The sequence below is a fragment of the Hyla sarda genome, chromosome 1 (assembly GCF_029499605.1).
Source record: "Hyla sarda isolate aHylSar1 chromosome 1, aHylSar1.hap1, whole genome shotgun sequence".
Lineage (NCBI taxonomy): Eukaryota > Metazoa > Chordata > Amphibia > Anura > Hylidae > Hyla > Hyla sarda.
Genome location: NC_079189.1, coordinates 239,875,910 through 239,897,759, shown reverse-complemented (window position 1 = coordinate 239,897,759; position 21,850 = coordinate 239,875,910). Strand labels below are relative to the sequence as shown.

General features: G+C 42.5%; 1 protein-coding gene across 1 annotated transcript in view; it reads right to left on the bottom strand.

Moving 5' to 3' along the window:
- UBXN8 (UBX domain protein 8) overlaps positions 1 to 21,850 on the bottom strand; it is a 68,224-nt gene that overhangs the window by 19,654 nt on the left and 26,720 nt on the right. Inside the window, exons 3-7 of the mRNA XM_056569382.1 lie at positions 17,079 to 17,149; positions 7,732 to 7,854; positions 6,633 to 6,773; positions 4,528 to 4,569; positions 2,354 to 2,428 (exon numbers count right to left, since the gene is read on the bottom strand). Of these exons, the coding sequence (XP_056425357.1) occupies positions 2,354 to 2,428; positions 4,528 to 4,569; positions 6,633 to 6,773; positions 7,732 to 7,854; positions 17,079 to 17,149 (452 nt within the window). The remainder of the gene's footprint in view (positions 1 to 2,353; positions 2,429 to 4,527; positions 4,570 to 6,632; positions 6,774 to 7,731; positions 7,855 to 17,078; positions 17,150 to 21,850) is intronic.

Here is a 21,850-nt window from a genome sequence, read left to right as displayed (position 1 = left end):
AAAAAAAAAGTGTCCCTTTAAAGGAGCTCTGGATAAAATGCAATGTGTTATGCCTATTACAAGATAACATTTACGGTAGATAAAGTATTTTTACATATTAATAGTCTATTCACATGTACAGTATTCTGCGCAGATTTGATGTGAAGGATTTTCTGCTGCAGATTTCAATGTAAACTGAATGACTCAACACAGCTTCAAATCCTGCGCATCAAATCTGTGCAGAATACTGTACGTGTGAATAGACCCTAAGGGTGCGTTCACACATACGCAGATTTGATGCGCAGGATTTTCTGCTGCAGATTTCAATGTAAACTAAAGGACTGAGCACAGCTTCTAATCGGCCGTTACAAATCCTGCGCATCAAATCTGCGCAGGATCCTGTACGTGTGACTGTACCCTAAAGGGGTACTCTGGTGGAAAACAAAGGTTTTCAAATCAACTGGTGCCAGAAAGTTAAACAGATTTGTAAATTAACAAAATCATAAGCCTTCCAGTACTTATCAGCTGGTGTATTGCTCCAGAGGAAGTTTGCAGTTCTTTCCAGTCTAACCACAGTGCTCTCTGCTGCCACCTTTGTCCCTGTCAGGACCTGTCCAGAGAAAAAACAAATCCCCATTGCAAACCTCTCCTGCTCTGGACAGGTCCTGACATGGATAGAGGTGTCAGCAGAGAGCACTGTGGTCAGATTGGAAAGATGTACACAACTTCTTCTGGATCATACAGTACTGAACGGATTAAGATTTTTAAATAGAAGTTATTTACAAATCTGTATAACTTTCTGGCACCAGTTGATTTTACATTTTTTTCTCTCCACCTGTGTACCACTTTAAAGTCAGAAACAGATACTAGAAGCTCTAAATGACTATACATAGTCTGCAGGTTCTTCTTCAGGGTCCTGTACAGTACAGCGCGGGACTGTGTTCTTAATCCCGCTCTCACTGGATTTCTGACCATTACCGCCCGCTCCTGCAAGGTGTGTGTTTTTCGCTCCCACATGTCCAATCCCACCTGCTCCCGCAAACATTTGGTCACAGCTTTTAGAAAAAGGTCCCCCCCCTCTTCCCCCCTGTGCCATTTTATTATCCCCTTGTGTCATTTAATCAACCCCCTGTGGCATTTTAGAGGTTTTTATTGGGTCCCGAAGGATCTTAATCCTGAAGCAAAGCTCTACTGTACAGTACACAGTCTAAAGGAGCAAATAGCCCTGACACGGTTAAAAAAACAGTACAGTACCACCCTATCTGGTAGGGAGGCGCTACTAGACAGCAAATGAGTGCATGCTTCAATAATAAAGGGGGTGAGGGGGGGGGGGGTTACCAGTGAAATGCCCACTCTGGTCAGATCTTCCAGCCATTTACACTGATCAGGACTGTTTATTGTACAGTATCAAGATACAGTGATGCGTGCGAAGTAGCTACAGCCGTCCTCGTCTATCCGTTCCTCCTCTTCCCTCCTCGCTGCCATTTTACATATTTTAACATGATAGAAATAAAGTACTGACGATTTACCCTGGTGAGTTGTCGCTTTCTAATTCTCTGTTTGAAAATTACTGTTTATTGTATGTTGAGTACGGTTTCAAGTTACAATGTTTCAGGAAAGACCATTGTATGTTGAAAATAGTGTAACCTGAGGCCATTGTAGCTTCAAGGATCACTGTACTCTCGCATTGCTTCTCTTTATATTTACATGGTAGATACAAGTGTGATCCATCAGAGAGTGCACACATGTATCTTCCTAAACTTCCTGCAAGAAAAAGAAAAATACTGCTCTCGGCAACAGCAACGTCTTTCTGAAGTACTGGGAGACACACCGTCGGAGCAGGTTGTGCATGCCTGTTTACAAACTTCATGTGAGACAGTTATTAAAATGATCTCAAAGTAAATATTTTACACCAAAGTCTAACGCAGCAGCATCCAGAGATGGTAAATACATGTAAAGGGACACAATGTGCTTTTTGTTGTGTATTGTTTTTTGGGGTTAAATGACAACATCCCTGTACTGTTCTTCTCCCTTATGGATCTAATCACTTCCGGGTATCTCAGAGCTGTGACCCTGCTATGGACACACTTTCCCATACTCCTCCCTGCTTGCCTACACAGTAGAGACTAACTAGCAATATGCATTTGAACTGAGCATGCCTGAGTGTCACAGTGGATGTTCTAGGATGGTCATAACCAAGGGCAACAGGGAAAAAGAAGGCACATGGGAGATTATATATATGTATATAATTATTACAGTACATTTTCAGAAATTCTAGCACATTGTTGTTCAATTTTACGTAGTGCACCAGTTGAGACCTATTTATCTTTGTGGTAAAAACCCTTTAATACCTGTTTTACCTAAAGGCACTTACAAGAGAACTGCAGGACTTGTAAAATCTTCTTCTATATACACGACCACTGGGACACCGTAAAGCTATGGTCACAACCTATAGAAAAGAAATGTGATAAAACTGGTATGTAACATCTGTAAAGAGCAAAGACTACAGTGGGCCAACACTAAAAAAAGTGTCTATATCTACCCCAATGAAAATGTGTAACTGCTCTGTAGTTAAAAAGGATTGTCCAGTGAAATAAACAACCCTTGTACTGTATAGTGTCAAAAAGTACAATAAAGCAACGTACTAATATAATGTTATTAGCCATATTGCACAGATCACGTCACCCTGTCTGGAAGCAGAGCACTTGTCCCTGCTTCCACATCCCCTAATGCTTGCTAAGGACCAAACCATTGATTTAACGGTCTTGTTTTCAGCAGACAGGAGGAAATAAGGGAGAAGGGACGCGATGTACCAGCTACAAGTATAGCTGATCTGGAGAGATCTGTGCAGGTTACCTAACAACATTATATTTGTAAGTTGCTTTACTATACTTGTTGACACCATACACAGGTTATTCCTTTCTCTAAACAACCCCTTTAAATTTACCTTAAAGCCATTTAGGAATCAGCAGCTATGGCAACTGTGTATGATAAGCATAGTCCCAATTTACAGCAGATATGAATATATTTATTTTTCCTGATCTATAACAATACATTTGCATTAAAAAAATAGCCTGATACTTTGCCATATATTTTACTCACCCGGCATTGGATGTAGATTATTCAGAATGGATTTTACCTATAGCAATGTATCATATTAGAGCTTACATATATAAGCATTTTACGACTCTATAAACCCTCAGAATTGCACAGGGCTTAAAAGGGGTAATGCAATATTGGAAAAATTCATAGCCTGTTCTCAGAAAACCCAATTTTCTCCATAGGTCTTTATTACACATTTTGCTTAATTTCCCTTCTGCAACCTCCTTGTTTTAACATAGTGCAGGCTGTTTGCCCCTTATTTCTCATCCTGGACTAACTTCTAAGATGATTTATGACCACAATCCACAATGAAGCTGACCATTCTATATATATATATATATATATATATATATATTTTTTTTTTTTTTTTTTTTTTTTTTTTGCTATTTGGTGGTGTGAATTGGAAAAAAATATTGTGCCATTGTTTTTTGGGGTTTAATGATATATACACAGCATTTTAACAAGAAACTTTAGAGCTTTTAAAACCAAATGTGTTTAAAAAAAATGTCTGGTCATTTTTTTTTGTAAAAATTTTATGTGGCACTAGTCATTTCTTTATTACAGTCAGTGTGCCTGATAAATAACACAATATTTTAGTGTTTAGCACTTATATGAATGTGGACTTTTTTTTTTTTATCGGGTATTCAAAGACCATTGGGGTATCAAGGTCCCTCTGATTAACCACCTAAATGGTGCATTCACTATTGACTGAGGCATCTAGGTGGTTAAATAGTCAGAAATTGCCACTGTTTTACATGATTATCTAGATTAGGGGGTGGTGTACCCCTGAAACGATGTGTGCTGCGATGCTGCTATGATCGAGTAAGATCCTGACCTGAGACTCTAATGGTGTTGTACTTTTTTAGTATGCCGTAGATAATCAACATGCAAGTGTACATGCCAATGCAAAAAAGAACCCTAAAATGTGCTAGTTGAAAACCATTACACTTATGAAATTAGTAAAGAAATATTACAGCAGTAGCCATTTTTTCCACCAGAGATTCTGGCATTTTGTAGGTTCTTGAAGGCATTTTTCAAATATGGGTCAAGAAGCGCAGCCATATTGCTTGTCACTTATTAGAATAACGTAACTGATGAAAAAAAATGTAATCTGTCATTTAATTGCTTATAGAACATGACAGAATTTCACAACTGCTGTCAGTCTTGAAAAGTGGCTGCTTATCCTTTCGTTACTTTTGTGAAAATGTAACAAATTACAAAAAGTCAATATTATAATTAGTAGATTTACTAACATATATATGGGTGGAATCTTACTGTACTTCAAAAGTAGACTATACTGACTCCATTGTAAAGACGAACATATAAAACTTCACTTTGACTTTATTAGTATAAAAGCTATAAGCAATCCCCACCAGTTCAGTGGGGGTGATCTGCTTGTGACATAAAAGCCTTCATTATTTTGCAATGTAAAAAAAGGATACTTACACCTTCCTCTGATTTACTGGGTTCTTCAGGTAGAGTGATAACCTATCAAAACAAACAGTGAATTCAGTGCTGCCCATTTAAAGAAACCTTTTTATTTTTAATATAAAGCAATGTTCATTTAGGCATTTTTTTTTCTTATTTAATGAGTAAAAGAAAACCTTACTGACATGTCCTATTGCCAGCTCCAGCTTTTCACTCCCTGACAAAGGTCATCTGAATAATCTCAATCACATGGGTAAAACTGAGCAGAAGTTGCATCATCTGTTGCACTCTAAGGGTATGTTCACATGAGCGGATCCCCAGCGCGTATTACGCTGTGGATCCGCCGCTGAAGGACCGCTGTATGCTGCCTTTACAGGTGCCTGGGATGAGCGACACACTGCGATGTGCGAGTTGCCGTGCGCATGCGCAGTATACTCGCACATCGCGGCAGCTCTCGGCCTAGCTCATAGAGCTGGGGGAGAGGCGGCGATGTGTGCGAGTACACCGCGCATGCGCAGCAACTCGCACATCGCTTCAGTGTGTCTGCTTGTAGCGGCTGCAGATTTGCTGTAGATGATTTAGCTACCCATTGAAGCCAAATGGGCAGCAAAAATACGCATGTGTGAACGGACCCTAAGGGTACGTTCACACGGGCGGATTTTTTTGCGGGTTTCCTGCTGCGTATTTGAAAGTGAGCGCGCTCTTCTCGGCTGTCCGCAGCAGATTTTCCACGGCGGGATCTAAGCTGCGGAAAATCCGCCGCAAGCCCCATTGAAGTCAGTAGGGGCTGTGGCGGATTTTCCGCAGCGTAAATTCCGCCGCAGAAAATCTGCTGCGGACAGCCGAGAAGAGCCCGCCCACTTTCAAATACGCAGCGGGAAACCCGTCCGTGTGAACGTACCCTAAGGGTGCGTTAACACGTGCGTATTTTCTGCTGCTGTCAATGGGCAGCAAAATCTGTGGCAGCAAATCTGCTGCAGATCTGCAGCAGAAAATATGCATGTGTGAATGCACCCTAATGGTATGTTCACGCATACAAGATCTGCTGCATATTTTGTGCAGCTGATTTTCCTACTCATTAACTTCAATGGGTAGCAAAATCAACTGCCCAAAATATGCGGCGAAAATATGCAGCAGATCCTGTATGTGTGAACGTACCCTAAGAGTACATTCACAAGTACAGTATCCTGCTCAGATTTGATGCGCAAGATTTTCTGCTGCAGATCTCAATGTAAATTAAATGACTGAGCACAGCTTCAAATCTGCAGTAACAAATCCTGCGCATCAAATCTGTACATGTAAATAGACCCTTAGGGTACGTTTACACATGCGTATTTTTCTGCAGATGTTCTGCAGCTGATTTTCCTACCCACTGATTTAAATGGGTAGGAAAATCTGCAGCATAATATGCATATGTAAACATCCACTTTGGGCTCGTTCAAACAGGCGGATTTAATTGTGATCTCACAGCTGCTAGTTTGAATGGAGGCGGGCTCTCTGCAGGCTGTCCTGGGCAGATTTTTGGCAGCAGAATTTCTTTCAATGGGTCCATTTATACAGGATATAATTGCAAAATAGCAGCATGTTTCCTGCTTTGAACAGGAGTGGGCTCTCCGTGGCAGATTTTCATCAGTGGAACAAGTGATGTCTGACTTTTTTTTTTTAGCTCCATATAAAAAATATGAGTTATCAATGTACAATGAAAAGTTATGCATCTTTGGGGGAAGATGTATCGAAATCTGTGCAGAGAATAAGTTGACCAATTGCCTATAGCAACCAATTAGACTGCTTCTGTCATTTTTAAAAAGGTCTCTGAAGCGATCTAATTGGTTGCTATGGGTCACTGGTCACCTTTTTTGCTGCAGAGGTTTTAAGAAATTTCCCCCATAGGGTGAAAACCTATCCTACTCCCATCTAGAAGCCACGGATGCAGGGTTTATTACAGTGCATTAGATCTCTCCCAACAACTTGTGCACTTGTCATGTTAAGGGCAGGTTTACAGCCTTCGATGTTTGCATTCGCTGATAACAAATCTAATGCCCATGAACAGCTTTATTTGACTGGACCAAACCATCTCGAAGACCTGTTTCTAGAGCACTCAGCACTAAGACTCATGAACATACCTTTTTAGGCTGTGGCTGCTCATGCTGTAGCAAGGGCTTTCTGACATGCTCTGGAAGTTTTCTTTTCCTTATGGCTTCTTTATTTGCAGTTTCCACATGATCGTTTGGTCTTGCAGAGTCACACGGATGACCATCTAACTCCTGAAGAAAAGGAAGACTTTTGCCTTAGATCAGTGCCCTAAATAATGTCTCACTCGTGTGATTAATAGGGTTTTTAAAGGAAGTATAGGCCTTATATGTACAGTTTATATGATATGCATTGTACATATCACTGTATATTTTCTCATGTGAAACACTGAATAAGACTTTGCTACAATGTAAAGTAGTGAAAGCACAACCTTTAGTGAGTGTGTCCCCTCAAAATAACTCAACACAATTAGTCATTCTCCCTTCCAAGTGTTATGTGACTCAAGTGTTCGGAAGCAGGTGTCTTAAATTTGGTATTATTGCTCTTACATTACCTAATACTGGTCAATGGAAGTTCAACATGGCACCTCATGGCAAGGAACTCTCTGAGGTTTAAAAAAAAATGTAAAAATAAATTGTTGCTCTACATAATTATGTCCTAGGCTACAAGAGATTGCCAAGACCCTAAAACTGAGCTGCAGCATGGTGGGCATGACCAAACAGCAGTTGCACAGGTCAGGTTCCACTCGAAACAGGATTCACCATGGTCAACCAAAGAAGTAGAGTGCACATACTCTGCATCATATTCCAGAGGTTGCCTATGGGAAATAGACAGCTCTGTGAAAATGACTCCAGTAGAAACTTGTGATGCTCTGGTGAACTCCATGCTCAAGGCTTAAGACAATGATGGAAAATAATGATGGCCACACAAAATATTGACACTTTGGGCCCAATATGGAAATTTCCAGGGGTGTACTCACTACTGTTGCCAAGCTTTTACACATTTATCCATCATGTCCAGCCATCTATATAAATGAGCATCATTAGTTTACTAACCTGTTGCAGCCTTAAAAAAGGATTATTTAATAATCCCTAAAACTAAAGCACAGATTATTACAATTGCTTTTTGTTTAATGATAATGTTACACTCTTTATAAGCAGTGTCCCTACGGAGTCTAAACTCTTTACTCACACCAAGTGTATAGCCTTCAGTTAATTTCCACGTCTGTCCTGTCATCCTGTAAAAGCGCTCCTCTAGCTTTTTAAGTTTTTCTTCTTGTCGTGGTTTTAAAATATTCTTATTGTATTCACATGCCTGTTAGAGAGAGATATTTCTCACTATTAATTTATGACACAGAACACAAACATTCAAGGATATGTAACCAAAAGTACACAAGATTTTCCAAGAAACATCTGGCCATGCAATGTGTGTCTCACTACCTGAATCACAGCTAATAAAAGTGAATGTGGTTACATTGTGAAAAAGTTGCTTAACTTTGACCTGAAAGTCACCAAAAATCCATCCAGGATGTACTTTTGGTCATGTCTTCAGGGTCACAACGCAGCCACATTCTTTTTCGTTAGCTGTCATGCTGCAGTTCGACTAGCCTAAAGGGTATCCCAACACACATGAATAAAAATGCTTTAAAAGGGGTACTCCGCCCTTAAACATCTTATCCCCTATTCAAAGAATAGGGGATAAGATGTCTGATCTGATGTCTGGCCGCTGGGATTCCCCGCGATCTCCGGGCAAGCACTGCGGACATACTGAACACAGAAGCTTAGGGTATCACCCATGCCCCCTCCATTCATGTCCATAGGAGGGGGCATGACAGCTAGTACACAGCTATCACGCCCCCTCTTACAGACATGAATGGAGGGGGCATGCGGCAGTGGTCGCTCGTCTTCTGGCAAGGAGCAGTGGTAGCCCATCTTCCGGCACAGAGAGGAGTTTGCTCCGTGAATCAGATTATGGGGCGTCCCAGTGCCCGGACTCACCCCCGCGATCAGACATCTTATCCCTTATAGGGGATAAGATGTTTAGGGGCGGAGCACACCCCTTTAACTGCTGCATCATCAAGTGTTTTCCAATAACCATCTTTTGTTTGCATCTGTGTATCTCAGTAATAGTTTGCAGCATCACAGCAAGTCTTATAGCTAATAACAATACTAAAGAAAGGTCGCATTCATGTCAGAATTGTGCCCACCATGGAACATATATGTTGGCAACATGTCAAAAAATGGGATGCTGACATATACATGCATGGACAGGCATGGGTCCCCCCCACCGACTTTCACAGCCTAAATGCAGTCATCTCGTCATTATGTTAGAGTAATTTCCAGAAGGTATAGATAGGGGGTTGTACACATCATGCTTTTGAGACCAAGTCAAAACACATACATTCGTGTAATTACCTGAACGTAGTTAGTATAGTCATTGGGGCCCGTGCCTGTCTGTGCACATATATGTGGATACTGGTGTCAAACATAACTGGGTTGGAGAGGAATTCAGTCTTTAAGGTTATGAATAAAAACCAGAGAAAGTATACGTAATTTAATCCCAGTTGATAAAAGAAAGTATTATTGTGACACAGATTCTAGCCACTGTTCTCTCATTAATCTCGAAATAGGACAACATTTTTTTCCATAATCACCAAAAATGCGTGCCTGCCTTCCTTATCTACTTTATCTGCCAAAACTTCATATTCACATTCTAGCTCTCATTCAATTTTGTCTCATTCAAGATTGGCAAGAGAACAAGCTGAGCTGATGTAACGCATTCCTGCCTGGCACACCTGGCTGCACTAGCCGTACACGCTCCCGACAGGAGAGGACACAGAGGGAAGAAGTGATCCCCAGCAAGGTTCCAGGTGACATCACCTCTGCCAGGGAACACCCATTTTCTGCCTCACAGAGCTTACATACAGTGAGCAAGGAAAGAACACACACAAAAAATATTTATGCTGGACATAGGGATAAAAAAGAGCACGATGCTTAGCATCAGGCATTGACAGATATAGGAACAAATCCAGGAGAGAGTAGACAATTTTACATTATTATTGATGATACTTTTTTTGATTTATTCATCTTAGACAAGGACTGCGTGTATAATATAAGTGTATCAGATGTGGAAAAGAAGAAATGGGATTCCTCCATATGGATTTTGACTGCCCATGAACTAAAAAAAAAAGTTAGGATTTTGGATATGGTAGAATATAAAACGGCAGGAAAATTCAAGAAAAAATTCATACTGAGAATTTTTTTTTTGGGAATTAGGTTATTAATGGAAAGAAAGGAGATGTCTGCCAAAATTCCCTCAATAACAGAATTCAATAATCAGGTGCGTAAGATGATAACTGATGAGCATTGGTACTTTGTAAATACTGGAAATCTCTATGGCTTTCAATACATTTGGGATGCCTGGGTGGATAAATTAACATGGGAAAGGAGAAGGGAGTTCTTTTCTCCCTTGAGTTCCAAATGGTGGATAGGGGAGGAAAAATATGGAAGATTATTGTAAAAATTCAAAAAAAAATTCTCTACAGAAATAAGGTGACTTATGCTCACGTTTATCACTGGATTATGTAACTTACTATATTTTAGCCTAAGACCTGTGCTTGATTTTGCCATATTAGACTAAAGGCCCTTTTCCACGGGCTGATGGGCTTCTGATAAGAGCGCCAATCACAGGCAGATAGGTGATTTTTTTGGATGGTATAAAAGATGCGATCAGGCCTTTTTATCAGAAATGAGCATTCCAAGTAAAACTTACACCAGGACGTGCATTTACATACTAAGCAGCATTCCAACTATGAAGCAAGCACAGAAGCAGAAGTAGCAGCAGGTACATCGATAATTACAAAAGGGACAGCAATCTGATTGGTTACTATGGGTAACTCAGCAACTTTTCCTCTGGACAGGATTTGATTAGCAAAGCACATGTAACAATGCTGCAAAGAGGTGCCATTATACATCCAGTGACTGCATAAAGCTTAGGGTTTGCCGTTGCCTCTATATACACCAATAGTATGCTCTGATTTACAAACTTACTTATCAGTGCCAAATGTATAGGCTTATCAGCTGGATCTTTCAACCGATAGCATGTGCCTCAGAATGGTACTGCCTGTGGAATTGTAAGTTTAATGTTAAGGCCATTGCAAGGCTACTACTACTTAAAGGGATATTCTCCACTGCATCTCTTCCTTGCCTGTCCTGTAGCAGGCTCAGTGCAGCCAGTGGCGTTGCGACCGGGGTGCGGCCCGCACCGGGTGACACCATCCTGATGGGGTGACACCAGGTACGCCGTCGGTCCTCAGTTGCGCTGCCTGTCTCCGTACTAGCACCCCCCCCGTCACCTGCACAGTGAACCGGCCTGCGCCCCCACGTGTTCTGTTGCGCCGGTCCGACGTCCCTCCGCAGGGCCGGCGCAGGAGGACGTGACGTCACTCGCAGAGCGACCGGAGAGAAGGAGCGCTGCGCTGAATGGGTGAGTGAGTGTCTGTCTCTCTCTGTTTGTGTGTGACTGTCTGTGTGTGTGTGTGTGACTGTGTGTCTCTCTGTGTGTGTGACTGTGTGTGTCTGTCACAATCTCTGTGTGTGGCTCTCTGTCTGTGTATGACTCTGTCTTTGTGTGACTCTGTGTGTGTCTCTCTGTGAGTGTGTGTGTGTGTGTGTGTGTCTCTCTCTCTATCTATCTGTGTGTGTGTGTGTGTCTGTGTTTTTTTTTGTGTGGGGGGAGGGGGGGTTTGTTTGAACCAGCGATCTAATGTGGGGAGACTTTGACCTATTGTGGGGAACATGCAAGGGAACCTGCGGCCTTATGGGGGGAAACTACTACCAAATGTGGGAAATCTATGCTACCTAATGTGGGGAAACTGCTACCTAATGTTGGAAAATTGCTACCTAATGTGCGAAGGCTGCTACATAATGTGGGAAAACTGCTACCTAATGTGGGGATTCTGTGCTACCTAATGTGGGGAAACTTCTACCTAATGTGTGGAATCTGTGCTACCTAATGTGTGGAATTTGTGCTACCTAATGTGTGGAATCTATGCTACTTAATGTGGGGAAATTACTACCTAATGTGGGGTAACTGGTACCAAATGTGGGGAATCTATGCTACCTAATGTGGGGAAACTGCTACCTACCTAATGTGGGGAAACTGCTACCTACCTAATGTGGGGGAACTGCTACCTACCTTAAGTGGGGGAACTTCTGCCTACCTAATGCTCCCCCCCCCCCCTGGCAGTAGCACCCTCATCATCCACCAGCAACCCCCCCCCCCAGCAGCAGCACCTCCATCAGCAGATCCTGATGGTGGATGATGGGGGTGCTCCTGCCAGGAGGATGATCCTGCTGATGGACGATGGGGGTGATACTGCCAGGGGGGATGGCCAGTAGCACCCTCATCATCCTCCAGCAACACCTCCCCAGTACTAGCAAACCCATTATCAACTAGCAACACCACCAGATTTATATTCAGAGGGTACAGTATGTGGCAGATTTATATTCAGAGGGTACAGTGTGTGGCGGTATATTCAGAGGGTACAGTGTGTGGCGGTATATTCAGAGGGTACAGTATGTGGCAGATTTATATTCAGAGGGTACAGTGTGTGGCGGTATATTCAGAGGGTACAGTATGTGGCAGATTTATATTCAGAGGGTACAGTGTGTGGCAGATTTATATTCAGAGGGTACAGTATGTGGCAGATTTATATTCAGAGTGTAAAGTATGTGTTGGTATTCAGAATGTACAGTGTGTGGTAGTATATTCAGTGGGTACGGTGTATGGAAGGTTTATAATCAAAGAGTATAGTGTATAGTAGTATTATATTTAGAGGATACAGTGTCTGGCAGGTTTATAATAATAATTGTTTTCATATAGAGGATGAGAATGCGCTGACATAGTAAGGAGACGTCTGGGCGTCACATTCTGCAGAGAGAAGTTTTAGCTGGACCAGGCGGTATGTACCATCTGAATTAGATAAGGGAAGACTATATAGAAGACGTCACCTGTAGTCACTGATATCATTGTATAGTCTCCTCTCTATGTCCTATCAGAGCTGTAGTCACTTGTCAGTTCTACAGTTATGATGATTGAAACTACAACTCCCAGCATAACCTCACCACTGCATAAAGGGGTACTCTACTGGAAAAAAAATGTTTTAATCAACTGGTGCTACAAAGTTAAACAGATTTATAAATTACTTCTACTTAAAAATCTTAATCCTTCCAGTACTTATTAGCTGCTGTATAAGTGATTCACAGGAAGTTCTTTTCTTTTTTAATTTATTTTCTGTCTGACCACAGTGCTCTGTGCTGACACCTCTGTCCATGTCAAGAACTGTCCATAGTAGGAGCAAATCCCCATTGCAAACCTCTCCTGCTCTGGACAGTTCCTAACATGGACAGACAGAGCACTGTGGACAGACTGGAAAGAACTACACAACTTCCTGTGGAGAATACAACAGCTTATATAAGTACTGTAAGGATTAAGATTTTAAATAGAAGTAATTTAAAAATCTGTTTAACTTTCTGGCACCAGTTGATATAAAAGTAAATGTTTTCCAGTGGAGTACCCCTTTAAAGGGGTACTCCGGTGAAAACCTTTTTTCTTTTAAATCAACTGGTGGCAGAAAGTTAAACATATTTGTAAATTGCTTCTATTAAAAAATCTTAATCCTTCCAGTACTTATTAGCTGCTGAATGCTACAGAGGAAATTCCTTTCTTTTTGGAACACTGATGACATCACGAGCACAGTGCTCTCTGCTGACATCTCTGTGCATTTTAGCAACCATGCATAGCAGATGTATGCTAAGGGCAGCATGGTGGCTCAGTGGTTAGCACTGCTGCCTTGCAGTGCTGGGGACTTGGGTTCAAATCCCACTAAGGACAATAAATAAAGTGTTATTATTATTATAATAACGTCAGCAGAGAGAACTGTGCTCGTGATGTCATCAGAGAGCATTCCAAAAAGAAAAGAATTTCCTCTGTAGTATTCAGCAGCTAATAAGTACAGGAAGGATTAAGATTTTTTAATAGAAGTAATTTACAAATATCCTTAAGCCACTGGAGGAGGAGAGAGCACACCGTGCAGCTAAACATGCAGATATACAATACCGCTGGTGTACACTGGCAGCCTCCGGACCCGATAAGTAACAACGCAGCACCTGCGGGGTGCACACACTAGATAAAGTATCAAACAATACAATGAAAGAGAGGTAGCGTGCACTCACCGCGGGTAAACAGCTGCATCCCCGAGGTCCGGGATCACCACGGCATAGACGGAGACGGTAAGGGGCACTCAGAGGCTACGCCGGCTGTTTCGGACGTAGGAACGTCCTTCTTCCGGCCTCGTCTCCATCTATGCCGTGGTGATCCCGGACCTCGGGCCTGCAGCTGTTTACCCGCGGTGAGTGCACGCTACCTCTCTTTCATTGTATAATTTACAAATATGTTTAACTTTCTGCCACCAGTTGATTTAAAAGAAAAAAGGTTTTCACCGGAGTACCCCTTTAAGTAATTCTGGGAGCTGTATATTTAAATGGTGAAAACTTCTTTAACACTTTCCCATTCTGTGGCAGCTGGTATATCTGATTATTATACTGGAATTTCTCACAATGCGCTACAACAGTGGTGTCTGTCACAATAAGCTAAAAACCTACTGAGGGGGGGGAATGTATGGGGGTGACACCATTTTCTACCGCACTGGGTGACACCAACCCTAGCAACGCCACTGAGTGCAGCATCCTGATTTGGCCCTAAGATGTATTGGTGGTCCCACAGAGCTCAGGCCAGTGGCATACACACCATTACAAACGAACATAAACAAACAAACAGATAAACATACTTCACTTTCAGCACTTCTCGCTCACTTCACATCTAGATCACATGGATGACTGTTAAAGGGGTACTCCACTGAAAAACTAATATTTTTTTTTTCAAATCAACTACTGCCAGAGAGTGAAGCAGATTTGTAAATTACTTCTATTTAAAAATCTTAATCCTTCCAGGACTTATCAGGTGCTGCATACTACAGAGGAAGTTCTTTTCTTTTTGAATTTTTTTTCTGTCTGACCACAGTGCTCTCTGCTGACACCTCTGTCAATGTCAGGAACTGTCCAGAGCAGGATAGGTTTGCTATGGGGATTTGCTCCAGCTCTGGACAGTTCCTGGCATGGATAGAGGTGTCAGCAGGGAACACTGGTCAGACAGAAAATAAATTCAAAAAGAAAAGAACTTCCTCTGTAGCATACAGCAGCTGATAAATACTGGGAGGGTTAAGATTTTTAAATAGAAGTTATTTACCAAACTGTTTAACTTTCTGGCACCAGTTAATGAAAAAAGAAAAAAAATGTTTTCTACCGGAGTACTCCTTTAACCCCTTAAAGGGGTACTTCGCCCCTGGCATCTTATCCCCTATCCAAAGGATAGGGGATAAGATGTTAGATCGCCGCGGTCCCGCTGCTTGGGACCCCGGGGATCGCCGCTGCGGCACCCCGCCATCATTACTGCACAGAGCGAGTTCGCTCTGTGCGTAATGACGGGCGATACAGGGGCCGGAGCAGCGTGACATCATGGCTCCGCCCCTCGTGACATCATGGCCCATCCCCTTAATGCAAGTCTATGGCAGGGGGCGTGATGACCGCCACGCCCCCTTCCCATAGACTTGTATTGGATGGGGCGGGCCGTGACATCACGAGGGGCGGAGCCGTGACGTAACGATGCTCCGGCCCCTGTATTGCCCGTCATTACATGCAGATCGATAAGATGTCTAGGGGCGGAGTACCCCTTTAAGGACCAAGCCCATTTTCACCTTAAGGACCAGGCCAATTTTATTTTAGCGTTTTCGTTTTTTCCTCCTCGCCTTCTAAAATCCATAACTCTTTTATATTTCCATCCACAGAACAACACACGAGGGCTTATTTTTTGCGTGACCAATTGTACTTTGTAATGACACCTCAAATTTTACCATAAAATGTACGGCAAACCCCCAAATTTTTTTTTTAGTGAGGAAATTTAAATGAAAGCAACAATTTTGCAAATGTTGGAGGGTTTCATTTTTACACTGTACACTTTATGGTAAAAATGACATTATCTTTATTCTGTGGGTCAATATGATTAAAATAAATTAACAAATACCCCCTAGAGGGTCTACGGGCACTTATATATTGAACAACAACCTTGGGGATGTGCATCCCCTCAGGGAAACCCTGAATAGAGACCCTCTGCGGTCTAAAACTTAACTTTTAATAATTTCAAATAATAATTTTGTGTGCTCAAAATATCCACTAAGTGGCAGTGTATGCTAAAATTACAGTCCCTATTTGTAATAATTTTTATTGCATTCTATGCATGGATGAACCTGATCACGGGGCTCTGTTTACAGCACTCTGTTCTGACACCGTCTACTGACGTGGTGTCACAGCGCACCGTGATCCATCCATATTTGTGTGGGGACTGAGCTAAAATCTCCTCCTCTGGCTCAGAGCCAGAGGAGGAGATTTTAGCTCAGTCCCCACGCAAATATGGATGGATCACGGTGCGCTGTGACACCACGTCAGTAGTGATATGTATAGGCATAGCACTGGTCAGTGTTATCGGCGATCTTCTGCTCTGGTCTGAGATCGAGCAGACCAGAGCAGAAGACTCCTGGAGATGGCCGGAGACAGGTGAGGGAACCTCCGGCCGCCATGTCAGATGATTGGATCCCCTTGGCAGCATCCATCTGTAGTGATCACAGCATCTGAGGGGTTAATGGTGGACATCAGCGCGATTGCTGATGTCCGCCATTACCGGCAAGTCTCTGATAGCAGCCGGGACCTGCAGTGTATGACGCGAGCACCACTCCGATGCTCGTGGTCATGTACAGGACGTAAATGTACGTCCTGGTGCGCAAAGTACCTCCGCACCAGGACGTACATTTATGTCCGTGGTCGTTGAGGGGGTTAATGTGATAGGACCAAAAATCTGTAATTTTGCTCAATTCATGTACAGGATACATTCACTTCCGTTGTCGTTAGGGGTTAAAGGGGAACTCTGGGTAACTAAACTCGTAGCCCATACTTTCCCTCTCACCAACCTATTTATTTGTCTAAATATCATTCATTAGCTATATAGAGCAGTTCCCCTCTTTCAGCTGTCACTTACATGCAGGGAGTGAGAGAAAGAAGTTAATTCTCAGATCCACCTTGTCTTGTAGCAAAGTCCTCACTGAGACCTAGCCCCCACCATCGTAAGACAAGTCCACGTGACGTCTGTCTAGTCTGGCTTCGCATACACACACACCCCTCCCTCTCCTGTAAAGGATACAGTAAAGAGATACCGGACTGGAAGTCTACCAGCAGTACTGCATCCTATCTTTGAAAGGATGCAAGAAAAGTTATTTAAGCTATTTGTAAAAAATTGTATTCTCACCTGCACAAGGTTAAATAGGACAACATGCATTTGAAGTTAAACTAGGCAGCCATATTTTAGGCAGAGGGAAAGTGTTATAGCACTCAATAAGACACAAGGCTAGTTTTGTAAGTGTTCCTTACCTTTTCACTTAAGCATTCTTGCTGCTCCTTTCTTACCATCTCTTGAAGATGCTTATTTTCTTCTTGTGGCACTAAGGAAAACAGTTATTAAACAAGTAAGAAATTTGAAACTCGTCCAGCTAATGAAATTATAATACTACTGCACTATATCACTTTGAATCACTGTCCCTGCCATCACTCTCCTGCAACTATCTTGTCTATCAAAAAAACTTGCGCCTCACAAACACCTCACCGGACATCTTCATACAAAGAAACATCCGGGCATACCCCTGCCTGCCCGTCTAACCTGCTCACAAGGACCACGCGCAGCACTGGAAGCTACAGCACATAAAGACATTACAGGGCTTGCAGTCAGACATTGAATGCAGCGCTGGAAGCCACAGCACAGTAAGGAATTACGAGATTTGCAGTCCGACACGCCTACCGTCCTTGTATCTTTACCCTTCCCGTACTTTTTAGCAGCTGTATGCTACGTATGCTACAGAGGAAACTATTTTCTTTTTTAATTTTTTTTTGTCTTGTCCACAGTGCTCTCTGCTGACACATCTGTCCGTGTGTGTCAGGAACTGTCCAGAGCAGCATAGGTTTGCAATGGGGATTTTCTCCTGCTCTAGACAGTTCCTGATACGGGCATCAGGTGTCAGCAGAGAGCACTGTGGACAAGACAAAAATGAAATTCAGCTGCTAAAAAGTACTGGAAGGGTAAAGATTATTTAATAGAAGTCATTTACAAATCTGGCACCAGTTGATTTAAAAAAAAAAATGTTTTCCACCGGAGTACCCTTTTAATTGTTTCTGCTGAAATCAACGGTCTGTTTTAGAAATAAATGGACAGACAGGCCCTTCAAAAAACCAAGACACTTTTTATGGCTGCTGCTCCAGCTTATTACCAAACATTTCAAGCAGACTCTTTTATATTAACTCAGGTTTTTTAAATTGATTAAAATGATTCTGATGACTGATCAATATATTAATACTTATATGACATGGCTGCAGAAAGATATTTTTTACCTACCCTTAACCTATATATCAGCTTGCTATTTGCTTATAACTAAGAAGAGGACCTTGGGATGAGGCCAGAAGAAGTAAGATAAGAAGAGGCTGAAAGTTGGAAGACAAAATATTTGAAGAAATATAGACTGTGCAGAAGGACAGAGAAATCCGGAATTTTCCAGTAGAAGAGGGAGAGGGCAACATAAGTGAACTATGGCCAAGAAAGAAATGAATGCTTAAATATGCTAATATATATACAGAAGCAATGGTCAAATAACCAATCAAAATATAACATGATGATTTTGACGTGATAACTAACCTCCCTTTTTTGTCAAATGTAAAAACTAATGTACTGCCGTGTAGGGCTGGGCGGTTCATATCGGATACTGTTTTTTTTTCCCCCCACAGTATGGATTTTTGCCCATACCGCTATACCGGTCAGGCCCCTCCCCCACACTCCGAATTAATTATAGAGCCCAGCTAGCAGAGCCCTCACCTTTCCCGGACCATGAGCAGGGCGTCCGGAGCAAGTAACAAGCGTTTGCCCGGCTTCCAGTCATGCCCGTACACTCTGGAAACTATATCTATGGTTCTGGAGCATTGACAGTCCTCCAGAACCATAGAGGCAGTTTCCAGAGTGTACGGGCATGACAGGAAGCCGGGCACATGCTTGTTACTCAGTGCGTGATGATCGGAGAATCCTGTAACCGGCGCCCCTCTCCGTGTAACGCGCTCCCTCTCCGTGTAACGTGCTCCATCCCCGGCGGTATACTAGAATTCTCCCTCCATGAAAAGCAGCTGCCGGCCGACATCAGCCGGTGAGACCCGTGAGGAGGCGGGGTGAGTGCGGGAGAGTCGGGGATGACATGTGTAGCTAACACGGGGGGGGGGGGGGGTTGGGGGGTGTAGGAGAGCGGTAATACTGTGATACCGCCATAATAAAAAAAAATACCGTGATATTAATTTTAGGTCATACCGCCCAGCACTACTTCCGTGTAATAAACAGAACTCACAGAACTCTTTGGGACAGCTCCTGAGCTTCCTGCAGAGAAAGAGTTTTATACCAACTTTTTGTCTGGCTGGTGTATATTTCTTGTGTTGACACTCTACACAGCGGCAGTCACGCACATTTTAAGGCCTAAACCACAGCCAGCCTTAACATTTGGTGTCAGAAGTGGGATCTGATTCCTGGACCACACTCGAGGAAAGAGCCAAGTCTGGTGGGCCGACACCCCCGGCCGTCCAGGGCGATCCAGAACTGTCCAAACAGGGGCCTGATCAACTGCACGGAACACGGTTAGTCTGCTGATTTCTTTATAAATGTATCTCATCTGTGTCCTTTGGGCAGTTTTTGTGGGAGCCTGGGAGATGGTATTTGTCAACCCTCTAGGACTAGTCCTAATGACAGGGAATCTCCCCGCTGTGTGGTCTCAATTTCAGAGAAGTTCTAGTCACAAGTGACTGACTGCAGCTGTTTTAATTTAAAGGGGTACTCCGGTGGAAAACTTTTTTAATCAACTGGTGCCAGAAAGTTAAACAGATTTGTAAATTACTTCTATTAAAAAATCTTAATCCTTCTAGTACGTATTAGCTGCTGAATACAACAGAGGAAATTCTTTTCTTTTAGGAACACAGAGCTCTCTGCTGACATCATGACCACAGTGCTCTCTGCTGACACCTCTGTCCATTTTAAGAACTGTCCAGAGTAGGAGAAAATCCCCATAGAAAACATATGCTGCTCTGGACAGTTCCTAAAATGGACAGAGATGAGATGTAAGCAGAAAGCACTGTGGTCATGATGTCAGCAGAAAGCACTGTGTTCCAAAAAGAAAATAATTTCATCTGTAGTATTCAGCAGCTAATAAGTACTGAAAGGATTAAGATTTTTTTAATAGAAGTAATTTACAAATCTGTTTAACTTTCTGGCACCAGTTGATTAAAAAAAAAAAAAGTTTTCCTCCAGAGTACCCCATTAAGTTCAGAACACAGAGTGAGGGAGAGCTCGCCTGTCAAAATTTTTTTTAAATCTGATATGTACTTCTGATAAGCTTTTTGTGCTATATCAGAGTTAAAGATAACTCTGATATCTTTTTCTTTTCTTTTATATATATCAGTAATGTAACTTTTGTGTAAATCATACTGCTGGCAGATTTCCAGTCCAGTATCGTACTGCTGGTAACGTGGTGTATTGTCTGATATCAGTTATGTACCAGTTCAGTATCTGTATCAGAGGATAACTTTTGTGTGAAATCGTTCTGCTGGTAACTTGTGGGGTATAAGAGTTATGTGATATTGTACCAGTCCAGTATCTGTATCAAGTGATATCTTGTGTATCGTACTGCTGGTAGATTTCCAGTCCAGTATATCTTTACTGTATCCTTGATAACTTTTTAGCGTACTGCTCATATATATTTAATTTTTTTTTTTTTTGAGTATCAGCCAGTATCTTTTTGTACCAGATTAGTATCAGGAGACAAACTTTGGTTGTCACTATAGTCACTCTTTTTTTGTTTGGTGCTGAATACCAATTTGTGTACGGCCAGCCCACTGAGAGATCTGGCTAATAGGGTCATTTACAACCCTCACTCTTCCCGAGACTTCAAAAGCTTTAAAATAGTTCAATTCCAGCACTGGTTAACTTTTTGAGGATAAAGATGAGCCATTTGCCCTCTGCATTTAAAAGTTCAACTTCCTCCCTCCCTGGGTGTGAAGAGGCACGTGACATAGTGATGCACCGTGAGGGAAAGAAATATCTTGACAAATTGAAAAAAAATGAATGTCTATATGCAATTTGCATGAAAAAGGTAGATTACACCCAGACTTATGGTCTTAGCCTCTTTAACCCCTTAAGGACGCAGCCCTTTTTCACCTTAAGGACTGAGCCCCTTTTCGCTATTCTGACTACCGTTGTTTTTTCGTGACATATTCTACTTTATTTTGGTGGTAAATTTTCGTTGTTACTTGCATCCTTTCTTGGTGAAAAATCCCCAAATTTCATGAAAATTTTGAAAATTTAGCATTTTTCTAACTTTGAAGCTCTCTGCTTGTAAGGAAAATGGATATTCCAAATAAATTTTATATTTATTCAAAAATACAATATGTCTACTTTATGTTGGCATCATAAAATGGACATATTTTTACTTTTTGAAAAAATTAGAGGGCTTCAACGTAGAACAGCAATTTTCTAAGTTTTCATCTGCAAAATCTGAAGGGACAGATGTTACAGAACTACAACTCCCAGCATGCCTGGGCAGTCTAGGCATGCTGAGAGTTGTAGTTTGGCTACACCTGGAGGGCTACCATTTGGGCACCACTGTAATAGTGGTCTCCAAACTGTGACTATAAGGGCAGCAGTAAAGAATGCTTTACTGCCCCCTTTCTCCCCCCCCCCCCCACCGTCGCTTCCCTACCTGCGCCATGATCTCCGCTATCTCCAGCGATGATCGGCGGTCCCCACGCATCTTCTCCTCCAGGTACCGGCCTCCATCTTCTCCCCCCTTTCTGCCCGACATCCAGGGGTGGGCAGAGCAGGGGGTTTCCATGACAACCCCCTGTCGTGAATTCATTTCTGACCAATGGCAGGGGATAGGAGGAGATCGCAGCACTGCGACCTCGCTCCTATCCCTCAGGATGATCGGGGCTGTCACTGACAGCTCCGATCATCCCTATTTTCCGGGCGATCGGGTCACCAGAGACCCAATCAGCCCAGAATAGCAGAACATTGCAGCAGGCATCCCGGTCCGGTCCCTCACCGGCTAGCGGCGGGGACCGGAATTCCC